At 36.1% G+C, this 14071-nt stretch overlaps 1 protein-coding gene across 1 annotated transcript in view; it reads left to right on the top strand.

Annotated features, from left to right (window-relative positions):
* MAN1A1 (mannosidase alpha class 1A member 1) overlaps positions 1 to 14071 on the top strand; it is a 141884-nt gene that overhangs the window by 77209 nt on the left and 50604 nt on the right. The window contains exon 5 of the mRNA XM_051792180.1: positions 5431 to 5525. Within this exon, the coding sequence (XP_051648140.1) occupies positions 5431 to 5525 (95 nt within the window). The remainder of the gene's footprint in view (positions 1 to 5430; positions 5526 to 14071) is intronic.

Consider the following 14071-nt stretch of genomic DNA (forward strand, 5'->3'; position numbering starts at 1 on the left):
GAACACAGTCTGTTTCCTGGGGAAAATGCTCAAAACACACCCCCAGCACTTCTGGATCTGAATGTACAAAAATACTACTACAGCTTTGAAAATCCTCAGTGAAGTCCATTTGGCTTCTTTTGTTGATACTTATTATCACACTGACATGACTCATTACAGTGCTTGTTTCCAGAAACGTTATTAACTGTCTCACCTTTTAGTGCAGAAAATTCATAACTAACTTGGCTCAGCCAGGAGTGAGGACTGAATGAAATTAAACTCAAAGCCACCTGCTAATGTCAAGGTGATGGTAACTGTGAAAGCAGTAATTGCTGCTGAATTAATGTCAGCTTCTGGGTAACTTACCCAGGTGTCATAAACACTGAAAATGTATCATAGGAAATGGTTTCAAGTAATATGGCACTTAGGTGTGGTATCACTAGATATTGCAAATAGTGGCAGAATTAAACTTCCACTATTTCAAGTATTATAGTATGTCAGGTGGAGTACCACCATTTTTGTAGCATTTCTAATCTTTCATTGTAAAAGTAAAACACATGTAAATATAGCAAAAATGCTGAATTGTCTTTCAGTAAAGAAGGTATTGTAATAAGCTCTTCTGAGAGAGTTATTTTGTTAGCAGATCACTTTGAACCCAAATCAACATTTGTTATGCTGGAAGGATTTCTGTTCAGTGTTCTGAAGAGCAGCAAAGCGGCCTGTCCCTATTCATTTGTCTGCTCTCGTTTTCTGCTTTTGCACTGAAATATTCATTCCTTACCCTACTGGGAAAGGCAGTCGGGTACAGGAAAGAAAGCAATAAATCTTACTTAGTGGCTTGTCAGTTTCTATCTGTAAATATAAAAACAAAAATAAGAAATGCTTAATTTGACAGAATTAGAAATGTTCGGAAAATGTCTTTGTCAATTGAAAAAAAATTAAAAAATAGTATTATTTGCTTTGGTGTTAAATTTTTACTTCTAGTTTCCTTCGTATGGAGGACTTTTTAAAGCAGAATTCTGACTGTTGTTTAATTTATGATACTGTACCATGTTATGCTCTTTTTTAATTAGACGTGCCTCATACACAATTCTAAGATATTTCTCGTTTCCTATGTTTTCTTCCTGATTAGCAACAGCAATTAAATCTACAATGAGGTAATCTAACATTTTCAAAGGGATTTGTCATTCCAGCCAGAGGAAACATTTTTGTTTATCCAGAGGAGATAACATTCTTGCACTATAATTAAAGCCAGTGCTCACCAGATGACAGGTCTGGTCTTAGCCCTGCAGTTGCATCTTTGCAGGCACATTCTCATTTCTCTGTGGGAACGCTATTTTCCCTAATAAGATTTGTTAATGGATGGGAGAGTCTGCAAGATCTGATTGATTGTGGCATTGGGTGTTCTAACATGAGCATTGCAGTTCTAGATGTATGATCTATTAGTTAGTTTATTCTCTCTTACTAAGAACAAAAATACTTATATGTATTTAAAAAATAATTAAGAATATCTAATGAGTGAGAATATGATGGGGTTTTTCCCTTGCTTGGTATGTTCGTTGCCTGTGGAATGAACAGACGGTAACCGCATGCAGCAATGAGGTGGATTTCGTGTTTTGGTATTAGTGTTTACTCAAATGTTGTTCAAAGAATTGCTGGCTTGGAGTAATGGTGATGGTTGGAGTGACTTTTGTGTCTGTAAGGCACGCCAGGTTGGTAACTCAAAGGACAATGAAGGTGCTGCTTTATTAACCCTGAGCTCATTTTACATTTAACATTTCACAGCCTACTGATATAAACAGAGATTGTGATTGAAAATGTTGGAAATCTGTCTTCTATATAATCTATTTATGATTATAGGAAGTATCTAACTTGCTTTAGTGCTAGTATTGAGTAGGACTTCAGTGCTAATTTTGAATAGGGCTACAGAGGAATTCACACTAATTTCATGGAGGAGTCCATTTTACACAGTGAGAATCAGTATTATACCTTTTAAAAATGTTAGTAATGCTTTAGAGTTTAAAAAGAGAATTATTTTACATCCAAAGCCTGGCAAAAATTAGGTTAGAGGGAAATGCTTGAGAAAGTATTTCATATCCTGCCCAACTTCATAGTGTTACCTACTGATCATGTATTTCTGACTGGTTTCAATGATCATTTTCTTTCCTGAATCACAATGCTTTACTCAGAATAATTTTCTTTGTTATGTTATGGCATCTAGCTGACTTAAATATCAGTGAAATTTTTAGTGGTTTTGCTGCTTTTTAAGGGTAGTTGGGGTACTTTCATCTGAATCCTCAATTTAAAAGAAGGGATTGATGACAGTGTGGCTTACTCTGTGCATCACCTGATAAAGGGGTTGCCGACATGTCAGGTAAATAACTCCACACTCCCTTTTCTTTAAAGAGTATGCAGTCTAGATATGATAGAGCACTGGAGAAAGTGATGGAGACCTTGTGAGAGGTTTATAGACTTTTAGACTCGTAGGTAAATATTTAAACTAAATGTGGGGTGAAGGGTGGGTTCAGGCATGGGACGGTGAAAGCTTCTGCCAGGTCTGATCCAATTGGAATACTTCATGTAAGTAATCCTTCATTATTGCTGGCTCACTATTCGTGAGGGAAAGCCAGGAAAGGTTCTTGAGGCTCTAAAGATAACTACTGGAATGGGAAATTTACTGTAGATATTTTCCTTTATTATATAATGTCTCTCATTTTTGTGCTCTGTCATTTCTGCCTTTGCTTTGTGCTTCTCAGCACAGCTGTTACTATTTGTGCTTACCACAGTGCTGACTTTAATGAATGAAAATCAGGGCTTGGCAAAAAGTTGAAATTTCTGTTAGAAGTGGAGATAAGTAGAAGTTTCTGTTGTTTATTTACTTCTATTATTAAAAAAGAAAAAAAAAAACAAACCACAACATTGTCCTGTACAATATTTATTTCTTGTCCAATACTAGAAGTTTCTGCAAAAGAAAAATAGCGTGAATGTTGTGGATGGTGTACAATAATTGCAGCACCTGCTTTGCCTATTTTTTCTTTAACTGTTAAAGCTGCAAATTGAGAAATAAAGTGGTTCCTTTATTAATCTTCCCCCTTTTACCCTTGCTGAAAGAGTATAATTTTACTGCATGAAGCTACTATTTATTGTGTTCAGTCATTCAGAGTGGTGTTGTATTCTTGTCATTCTTGTCTATACTGTTCTACTTAATAGATAGTGATTTGGCAGTCAGTTGTTCAGCCATGTTAAATTAGCCTTAGAGATAAAATTGGATAATGTCCATAGTTGACTTTTATTTTTAACTTTGGAAGGGGAAGGAAAATCACTAGCATACAAGAAAAGGCAGAGTTTTATGCTGTGCAGCAGGTTCTTCTACAGAAGTTCTGGGTCCTGGTGTGTCCATTCCTTAGGAGGATCATCATAGCCACTCTCCTGTCAATATTTCAATGTTTCAGGGCAGAGGTGCTAAACTAGGCTGATGAGCTGATCTCACGGTATGTTGTGAAAGGCTGAGGGAGGTCTCTCTTGTGCTAAAAAACTAAAGGCTAGGTTTGGCTTCAACAGACCAAGGTGAAAAATGTGGCTGTGTAGTGAAACGAGGGGAAGGCTTGTGTTCTCATAGTGGGTTACTGTCTCTTGTTCCTCCCAAGGAAATCTGCTAAGAGGTAATTGTTCTGCACCAACTGTTGTTGAGTGTTCCTCAAGGTTTTAACCCTTGGGGAGACTGAACTGTGTGCTGGATAAAGATCACAAATCCGTAACTAATTCTCATCAGAATGCACACAACTGGTAAACTGGGAAGTTAAAAATATCATGGATTATGAAGCGATTTCCAAGCAAATTGTTTTCCCTGCTGCTTTGCTCCAAGTTTCTCCCAGTACTCACATGCAATCCACTTGAGAAAATTTTCTGACTCCAACCATAATTTGGCTTGAAATTACTTAGCGCCCTCAAAATATCTTGTACTATAATTCCTTATCTTGAGATATGTATCATATGAAGAGACCTTGGACTGGGATAGTTTAGAGCTTCTTTATGGTAACATGATTATCCCAGAGTTTTATATTCACTCCTGATCACATATTTTCAATAGTAGAAAACCTTTATTCAATGTGGCTTTTAGGAACTGGGATTTTATGAATTGTATTTTATATGTGTGGAAAGAAACTTCTTCATTACCTTGTTTTGATCAGCAAATGTCTTTATGTATTCACATATGCATGGCTACACCACAGGATGCATCGGATGTACAAGCTGATTTCTAATACATAAATAAATATAAATTCATCATAAATATGTCTGAGAAGAAAAAATTAATTGAAAGGAACCATTATTAGAAAGAGAGAACAATGAAGGTCACTTTGCTATTTTGACTACTACACCTGGGATAATCCCTTTCAGTGTTGCGCAAGATCCCAGTGTAATTCCAAGGAAATAGGCCTTAAACATCATCATATTGAAATCACTAAATAGATTTCTATATTTAAGTTGGAACAATATTGCTTCTAATTAAAAACCCTCTTAGTAGAGCACTCAGTTCTCAAAAAATCAGATTAGTGTAACCTGAGCTGAGCTGGCAGTTGAAGGAAAGCAAAATCCTCTTTGTTTCAGCTTTTTAACTCATAAAAGTTTCTCTTGTTAAATTGTTTATCATTCTTGTGGGCATATGTTAAGCATTTGGGTTCCTTTTACTTCATGTTTTTAAAATGAAAGCTGAAACTCTTTAGATGCTAAATATCAGTTAAGTCTCAGTTGTCTGCAGGGGTATATTCTAATTTTTTGATTAATTGTGGCATTGACACTATCTGGGCATAAGCCAGCTGAGTCCATAAAGACTCTAGTGCTGCAAAATTATTTTTTTATTCGGTGGTGTGGGGGGGTGTTTTTGCCACAGACTGCCCCTGCAGCAGATTGCCAGTACAGCAGGTACATGGTGATGCAGCCCCGGCTCCCACAGCCTGCTGAGCCGCTGTTAATAAACCTCACGGAAAGCAAAGGCGGCCTTTCTGCGTCTGTGTCCCCACCACTCCAGCAGGAGGTGTTGCTTGGGGTAGGGAGCTGCCAGCGAGCAAGCCTGGACGCAGCAGCGTGCCTGGCTCATGGCCCCCATCCTGAGCCCGGCATATCTGACAGGGGCAGCCGGGAGCGTGTAAGCTGCTCTGCGACATCCAGAGCAGGTCTGGCTGCACTCATGGCTCTGGTTTGGTGGGGTCATGCCAGAGGCTGGTTATCTGGGCATTGTCACTGTGTGATCCTACTATGAGTTCTCTTGTTACCAGCTGCAATGGAAAACAAGTCGTGCTGCTTTGTTCCTTTGACGTCATTCTAAAAGAGCAGGAATGCTTCGCTGTGCTGAGGTGGCTTCTACCATATGCTCAATAATGGTATTATTTAAATTAATTTAGTTGGAGCACCAATGCATTTTCCAACACTTGGTTTCTTCTTAACTTTCAGGTTTTCCGAAAAAAGGCAGTGGAGCTTGGAGAGAAATTGCTACCTGCTTTCAACACTCCTACTGGGATACCTTGGGCATTGCTTAACATCAAGAGGTAAATAAATTGGTTTTTTGGTGACTAGAACATATAAAAATTATGTTGAACCCATCTTTACCACAGAATTATTACAATTGCTGTACAGTTTTTGTCTTTTTTGGTTCTACAATTTAAATTGGGAAATTCAAGTGGATACACAAGAATACACATTGAAATATATTTATTCATCTCACAACTGGCTGCGTTTTTGTCAGTTAACATGTTGTTCATCACTGAGGTCCTTAATTGCTTTTACAGTTGTTTTAGGTAGGGTAAGAGCAAAAGGGCATGTGCTACTCTGAAAGGATAAATTTTCTATCCACTTGATTTTTATCTGTTCTCAAATGCACCATCAGGACATCCTTCATACTGAGAAACAAGAGTAATACCTGCTACAAGTGACTCACTGTTTTGTACCTTCTCCCAAGGAGTACTTTTGCTTTGGGCAGTTGTGGTTTGAAGGCAGCTGTGTGTTTGCTGTAGGAGATGCATAATTTCCTGAAATCACTCTTGCCTCCAGACATGTCAGCAATTCCTTGGTCCATCTCAGGACTGCTAGCTGTGATGCTGTGCTGGTAAAGAAAATTCTTTCTTTGCACTGAGTGGGGAAGAATATTGAAAGTTACACCTGTGGGGTGTATTTGTGTATTCGTAAGGACACCTCATCTTTCTTCATATTGCAAATAAAGCCCAGCATCACTCGTCACGAGAAAGTCAATCAGGAAGAATTTCACATGTGCATGTGTTGGTGGTGTGTCTTTTTTGCGTGGTTCCCTCCTTGGCAGTCAGTATCTTCCACTGTTCTTGGTCTGTGTTTATAAACACACCTTTCCCCACAGTGGGACATACATTGGCGTGTTGCTTGATTGGCTCTGTTTACTTCAGGCTACACAGTAAACTGCTCAGAGGCAGTCCTGCAGAACCCCCTGGTGTGTCAGTTCAGACAGGCTTTTCTTCCACCTTCCTTTCGAACAGCAATGAGGTAGAAGACAAAAAAAGCACGTCCATGTGCAGGAGCAGGAGGGAATTAGCAAATCCTGAACTTTCTCATCATTGAAGGGGCTGATTAACTGCTGCCTGGTGATGATTCTTGGACTTTGGTTAATTACATGCATTCTAATAATTTCTTCTCAACAGGCTTTAATGAGTTCTTCACAAGTTCAATAGTACAACAGCTTGAGGTGTGTTGGTTATTTGTAAGCTGTTAGAAAAACTTCTGAATACAAAATGCTAGCATACGTTTGAAATTGCAACACAACAATACCTTGCTCTACATAGTATATGTAAATGTGTTTAAAGTATTCAGGCTAAAAATTTGTCTTTTATCTAAATCCCTGTTTAACTACTAAATAAATCAATTTTTGCATATAGCTCAAATTGTGTGATAGATCTTTACGGTTTTATTCCTACTTTCTCACAACAACTGCTATAGGGCACTACAGATGTCAGCCACAAACACTGCAAGGTGGTAATGCAAAAGGGATTCATTTCTTATCTGGCATAAAAGTGGAAGAGGATCTGTGCTGAAATAATATCTTTTGCTGTGGCAGAAAAATTTACATTAAATGCTGGGTTCTTGGTTATTCATTCTGAATCCTTCCACATCTGCCTAGGTTTGACCTTCAGTAGATGACTCTTCCATAATACTGTGAGTAAACAAATATGCTGTCATCCAGGCTTAGGAAATGCTAAGCCACTGAAGCCTGCATATATTACAGATCTAATACGCCTCATTTCTGATTAGTATTTTACTTGATTTTATTTTGATTTACGCTTCAAATTGGAAAACCCTCACAATAGATTATGGGTGTCAGTGGTTATTTTTAAATTACTATTTTTGGGTTAACAGATGAGCTGGATATTTATTTCACTGTGCAAATGTTCTTCACGAAATAGTTTGTTTTCTCTGCTCGTTCTGTATCATCATAGCCAGACTTGTTCTCTGCTTGCATGCCCCTGTGTGTAAACATATATGTGCACCTTTGTCTAACATATATATGTGCTTACATACCAAAGGCTGAAGTCTTTTTCTTTTTATCTTCTCCATTGTTTTTCTTCATCTTGCTTCTTTCCTCACTGTTTTGTGACCATAGGACACTTACTGTTTTATTTGTGGAACCCTAATTATCAAATATAATAAAAAGTTCATTGTACTATTCTACAGCTAAAATTACTTGCCAATTCTTGAGTGTGTTTGCTTGTAAAATTTCCTTTGGTCTCTAAAGTACATTTTAAGTAATTAGATTGGTTGTTTGTACTGGGATTTCCTTTTCTTTCTTTCTAAAGTTTCAGTTGCAGTTCCTTATTTCTGATGTTCTTGGTATTGCTCTGTATCTTCATCTGCAGCATCTATTTTTCACTTCTGCTTGTACTGCAGGAATTTGAACTTCCTTTTATTTAAGTAACCAGGGTTATATAGCACATACTGACTGTTCTGGCTAAAAATGCTGGTACAAAGAGAGGCTGCAGACAGAGAAGTGTTTAAAGCAGTAGTGAGTTGACAGACAGGTTTGAGTCTTATTCTTGGGAATAAGGAATGCAAGCTGGCAAAGCCACTTTTATTTATTTATTTACTTATTTATTTTCCTCCCTCACACAATCCTTTGTTTAGATATTTTGTCTTCAATACTTCTAAAACACTAACTATAAGAGTTACTTGAAACACTGCTAGTTCATGATCCTATATTTTTCTTCTCAGTGAGTTGTGATAACTGGGCTTCTCCATGCTAAAATTGTCATTTCCCTTTCTCTCTAAAAACTTCAAGTAATTTATAACTGAACAATTGGAATTCTTGTGTCTTTCCGTAATTTACCTCTCAGATTTATAGAAATAAAAAAAAATGAAATTATAACTTTCTTAGGGAGTTAAGTAAACTTAACAAATACCCAGCCTTGCATCAAGTTTGCAGGATCAAGTAATCTTTTTAATGTATCTATTTATTTTTATCTCTGTAACTATTAAAAGGGAAGCTGTTCAGGGCTTGTGTTTATGGGATGATGCCCAGCTGTGAAATACAGAGAAGAACCCAGACTGATGTTATTCTGTTGGATCGATCAGGAATTAACTTAATATAAGATGCTGTGCATTTTTTTTGTTTTATATGAAAATTGTGCCTTCATGACACTTTTCCCCCCTTTAAAAGCAAACCTGTATCTGAGTTCTAGTCACTATTTTTCCAATAAGACCACATTACTACTTGCTAATAAGCATTCTTATGTGAAAGAATGTATTTTCCGTAAAATGTTTGCTCTTTATACATTGACCAGTTGCATAGTTTTTATAAGGTTATTTATTTTGTGTTTTGGGCTATGATGTAGCAATACTGTTAAGCATTAAGGTGCCTGCCTTTTTATGAAGAATCAGTGTAGCATATAACCTTTAAGTGCATCTGAAACTTTGAAAAATAGTTATGCCTTACCTTAATGAAAAAGTTTTCAACTGGAGTAAATAATATTTTTATTTCTGGAAAGAGAACAAACTGAAAATGGTATCTAAGTATCTAAGGCTATCACAGTATGCAAGGGGTATACCATACCTGGTCCTCTGTCTCAGTGGCAAAGCTGAATTATGTAAACATTTATAGCTACAGCAACCATGGGAAGTGTTGTATAAGAGGAAAAGCTTTGAGGGGTGGCTGGAGTGGGTCAGAGCAAAGAAGCTTAACAGAAACTAAAAAGGAGAAGTTTGAAATATGTGATTAATTTTTATTGAAATCAAACCTCAGGGTGTGGTAAGATTTACTCAACATAAATGTAAAATGCTTACTGTGCCTGATGTCAGCTCAGGGTTCTTTGCCTTTCACACATTAACATTGATTGTACATTAAAAGCAGACCTTAGTTCAATTCAATATAACATATTTTTTGAAGTGAGACAGCAGAGGCCTTGCTAAATTGTTTACACAAAGTAGTTACTCATTTGTAGGTAACCGAGGTTGGAAGTGACAAAACTGCAATATATACCACTGGGATATTGTCAGCATGATTTTTAACAAGGTCCCCTTTTGACTTTATTATTATTGTTGTTGTTACTATATTAATTATTAATAATAATAATAAATAAAATACTGCGTTTTGTACAGAATATTTAAGTTGGGCCACAGGCTTTTCCAGGAGTCACAGTTTTCAAAGTTTGAACAAAAGTTTATTGCAGCTACTGGGCCCTTGTAGCTGCTGTGTGGATTCAGTACAAGATACACTCATAGCTTCAAAAAGAGCTTTTTGTCTCACATCACTAGGAAAAAAGAAAATAGCAAGAAAAAATACACCCATAGTTTTTTATTTTGAATTAATTTTTACCGCCAGCTAGGATTTCTGTTCCATGACAGTACTGCCAAGTAGGATGGTTCTCCCCACCATCTTTGGCTTGCCTTGGAGAGCAGTTTTGGTGAGGGCTTTTATGGTAAAATGCCACAGCATCTACCAGGATGACGCAGACACAGGTGATGTTCTCTTATGGAGCACTCATTTTGATACTTCACACTATCGGGTACTTCTTCTGGTTCTTCAGACTACCAGCAGTGGTTTAGGCTGTAGACATTTAAAGGAGCTTCCCTCTCAGCACCTTCCAGCTCAGTGGAAATGTGGTCAAAAAACCAAGCACTGAGGTATGAAATTTTGGTCTTCAGACAGCAGAACTTGCTTGAAAATATCTTAAAGTTTCAGAGTAATTCCCAAATTCAAAATGTGTTTGAGATCTCATGTACCAACAACACTTGAGGTCTTCAAAATGTCTTTAGTGTGCTACCTCGTTAAAAAAACTCTGGTATTCCTAAGGTAAGATTTTAGCATATAACAGAATGGTTCTCTTTGAGTTCTGGGACATTTTCCAAAACATAATCAATGCACTTAGGAGTATATACCTTTATAGTTTGTAAAGGAATCTTAAAAGTTTGAAAATGTAACAAAGAAGGGATCCAATCATGTAAATTCAGTAAACCTTTTTGGACAGCTTAATTCTCCCACTTACATTGTCTCAAAATACCTGAAATGTGATTGTTGCATTATTTTGCAAAATCTGTTGCAAGTTGCTTGTATGATACTATATTCTTTAAAATAATTAACAGTTCATGCTTTTACTTATCCTAGTGATGCAACAAGCCATTTCTTGAAGAAATTCAACCAGGATGGATAATTTAATTTTTCTGGTTTGCCCTGTTAACTCCAGTGTCTAAATTAAATTTAAAAAAAAAAAAAAAAAAAAAAGAAGACTAAGACTACAGGGTTAAATAAAGGCTTATTCTTCAAATTTGACTGTCTTAGCAAAAATAAACCTGTTTTTTAAAGCAAGTTTAGGGAGGAAAAACTTACATTGTCTGCATAATTTGTTATTGTAGGACCATGCAGAAGTTGTGTTTAGATGAAATCTTGAAATCTTTAATTTTATCCCTTCTGTGTAATTTTGGCATAATGTTAGAGGAAGAAATCAAAAATACGTAAGGAAAAAAGCTAAAGGTAGCAGACATGGTTTATAAAGGCTTTTTGTGTGTGGTTTTGGCAAATAGCTCCACTAATGTAATAGAGTGGTAATAATAACAAAAAGGATTTGGATATTGAGTTAAACACTGAGATTTCCCCTGTAGAAAAAACAACCAATTGAAAGCAGACTTTTGCCTTCAGGCATTTGGATCGTGGTGTGGATTTGTATTAGCACTGGATGCAAAGAGCTAAGTCCTAGCTGAACTTTACCTCTCTAAAAATTATTTGTCTGGTGTCAAGCATATGTTTGGGCATAGAATGATCTGCCGTCCAGAGATACTGATCTCTTTCCATTGACTGAAGAAGACCGTACACAAGTAATTGAAAGAACTAACATCTTGAGTTGAGGAAATTAATTCCATCCTAATTTATAAGTAACTAGTGACAAGAATGATTTCAGCAAAGGGTACATTTTTCAGCACAGACATTTCAGTTAATTGTATGATTCATAAGCAAGTTTACATTTCTTGAGTCAGTATTGAATGCAAAAAAACCTGGAAAAATAGTTTTGTGTTTGGGGCATTTTGATATCATCATGTTATATGTCATCTGCTAAGAAATTTCATTGTTTTAGGACTTGTTAGAACACTAAAGTTAAAAGATTCCTTGCCATATCTTTGCCTCATCTGAAATGAGTAGCCAGCATTGCATAGTGCTTTATCATAGAATCATAGAATCGTAAAATCAGCTGGGTTGGAAGGGACCTTTATGTTCAATAGTCAGTATATTTGACCTGTGGTGATGTCTGATTTGCCATTAGGCAATGTAAAAAAAAGTCTCATTTATAATAATATCATAAAAATTCCATGAGAAAGTTCAAGGAACATAGCAGTTTGGCAAGGAAGAAAAAGAACTAAGAAAAAATGTTATTTTTATGATAGCCCTTAATGATAGGCTGTATTACTCAAATACCATTTTCAATTCAATATTGTAATGCAGAATTTGTGTGGGAGGCTGCCCTCTGGCAATAACACAGGAAGGATTTGGGACCTATTATTACTATTGCAAAATATCTTTCTCAGTTGAAGTGCCTTCTTTATAGGCAAAAGAAAGAGATTCTAGTCCCAAATTCTAAGTTTAAATACTAAATCTTTCCCACAGTTTATTAGTGCAATGTGAAATGCGTATAAATACTTACAAGTTCATAATTATCATACTGTTTATCTGTGTAAAATCCTGTGTGAGTATTAGTAATGTGATTCCTCAGTATAAAATGTACAATTACAATCACTTTATAGATCTCTGTGGTGCTAACAATAGGTAATGTTCTTTTAAAAAACAAAACAAACCTTGTGCCAAACAGCCCCACAGAAGCCAATTGGTTAGAGCAGGAGGCTCTAGGTCTTCACTTCATAAATCTTGCCCCCCTCCTCAGCAGACAGTTTTCAGGGTATGAAAGCCTTCCGCAGCTATCATAACATTTTGTTCTGGTGGTTTAAAAAAATGGGAAATGGCTTTTATGTGTGTGTGTTATTTGTGAAGAAGATATTAATGTTTCTGCTCTGGAAACAGGGAGGGATTTGAGTTAGGATAGGCAAGTTGAAATATTTTGTGTTTTGCTCTAGAAATCAGGATAGGAAGTTCACCCGAGTCACCTATATACCAATAGATGGCAAGTACCAAGAAGGTATGGCAAATTTTCTGCTAGTCTGGTTGTAAATTAACCAGTCCCTCATCAAAATGCAGTGACATAAGGTGGGAAAGTTGCATCAGGTCCTCAATTTGCTTCCTGGGAGTTAAAACCATTCTTGCTCCCCAAAGAAATCTGCCTGCAAGATTTTAAAATTGCCAATATTGAAAATAGAATTTTATAAATTAGTATATGGATGTTGGTGTTGCTTGTACTCTTGCTTTAGCTGGATAACTGCTGTTATCACCGTAGGATACTTAGTGTTATACAAGTGTTGTTAACTACATTTTTTCAGAAATCATTACTAAGAATAGATTCTGCTCATATCTTCACAGAATACTGCATTTTTTCCTCACTGAAAAAAAGCAATTCCCTGCAATACTTCTTGAAGTACATCTTTTATTACAGATAAACACATAGATTTATGTATGTATTGGTAAATCTTTTTTCATCATTTTATGGTTTCTCGTTACTGCTGATATGAGAGGCTTTCTCCGTAACTTCCTCTAAACTATAACCTTGCAGCTGGACAGCTGAGACCCTGCCTGTAACTGATACAATTCCAATGCATCATGTTTATCACAAATAACAGTTTTACTTATCTAAATTTTCAGCTTCTCTTTATAGCATTTCATAATCCTATTAATACTGTGAAACTTGAATTTTGTATTTTTCAGTTTCATAGTGCCAATGCTAATGGGGGTGTGTTATGCGTCTTTTAAGTTGATTAGTCATAACTGCTTATGACATCTTTTGTTCTTCTGAAAGTCATGGCATATCCATTTTCATGGATACGTTGGATACTCTTGCAGTACAGTTTCCCATTTAATTTTTTAGATTGGTTTTATAGTAACAAATCAGCATAAAATAGGGGGGGTTTCCCCTAGAAATCAGTCTATTATATCAGAATAATATTCACGCAGATTTAATTTTTGCCTTAGATTTTAACAGAAACAAAAGTTTGTTATTTGTTAATTGTTTAGTTATGTTTAGCATTAGGTGAGAACTGCGGAGTTTGCTTTCTTTTCAGAAATCTTAAAATAATGGAAGGATTATTTTCTTCTTTGCTTCCATAATTGCTGATCATAACTTGGACTTTCTCAGCTTTATGACTAGCTTCATGTGTTGAGATATATACACACTTCATGCATAATTGTTTTTAAACAATAATCTCAGCATTAAATGATACCTGTAGTGCTGTGCTTGTTACTTTTAGTTATCTAGGTGATGATAAATGTAACAAAATGGTTTTAGGTTGGAAAACAGCTACACTGTTTCTCATAGTGTCTCTTAAGCATCCAGACCTTAATTGAATGCTTAATCTACTTGCAAGTTTTTATTACAATTCTGAGATCATCCAATGCCTTTTAGTGGTGTGTTTTCTGTAAATCAAAACTTTTGCAATCTGTCTTTGATCCTGCTCTACTTTATGTATTTTTTAATTCTGCTACTCCTCA

Source organism: Manacus candei, unplaced genomic scaffold (genome assembly GCF_025592945.1).
Source record: "Manacus candei isolate 608988 ecotype Guabito, Panama unplaced genomic scaffold, ASM2559294v1 h1tg000034l, whole genome shotgun sequence".
NCBI classification, from domain to species: Eukaryota; Metazoa; Chordata; class Aves; order Passeriformes; family Pipridae; genus Manacus; species Manacus candei.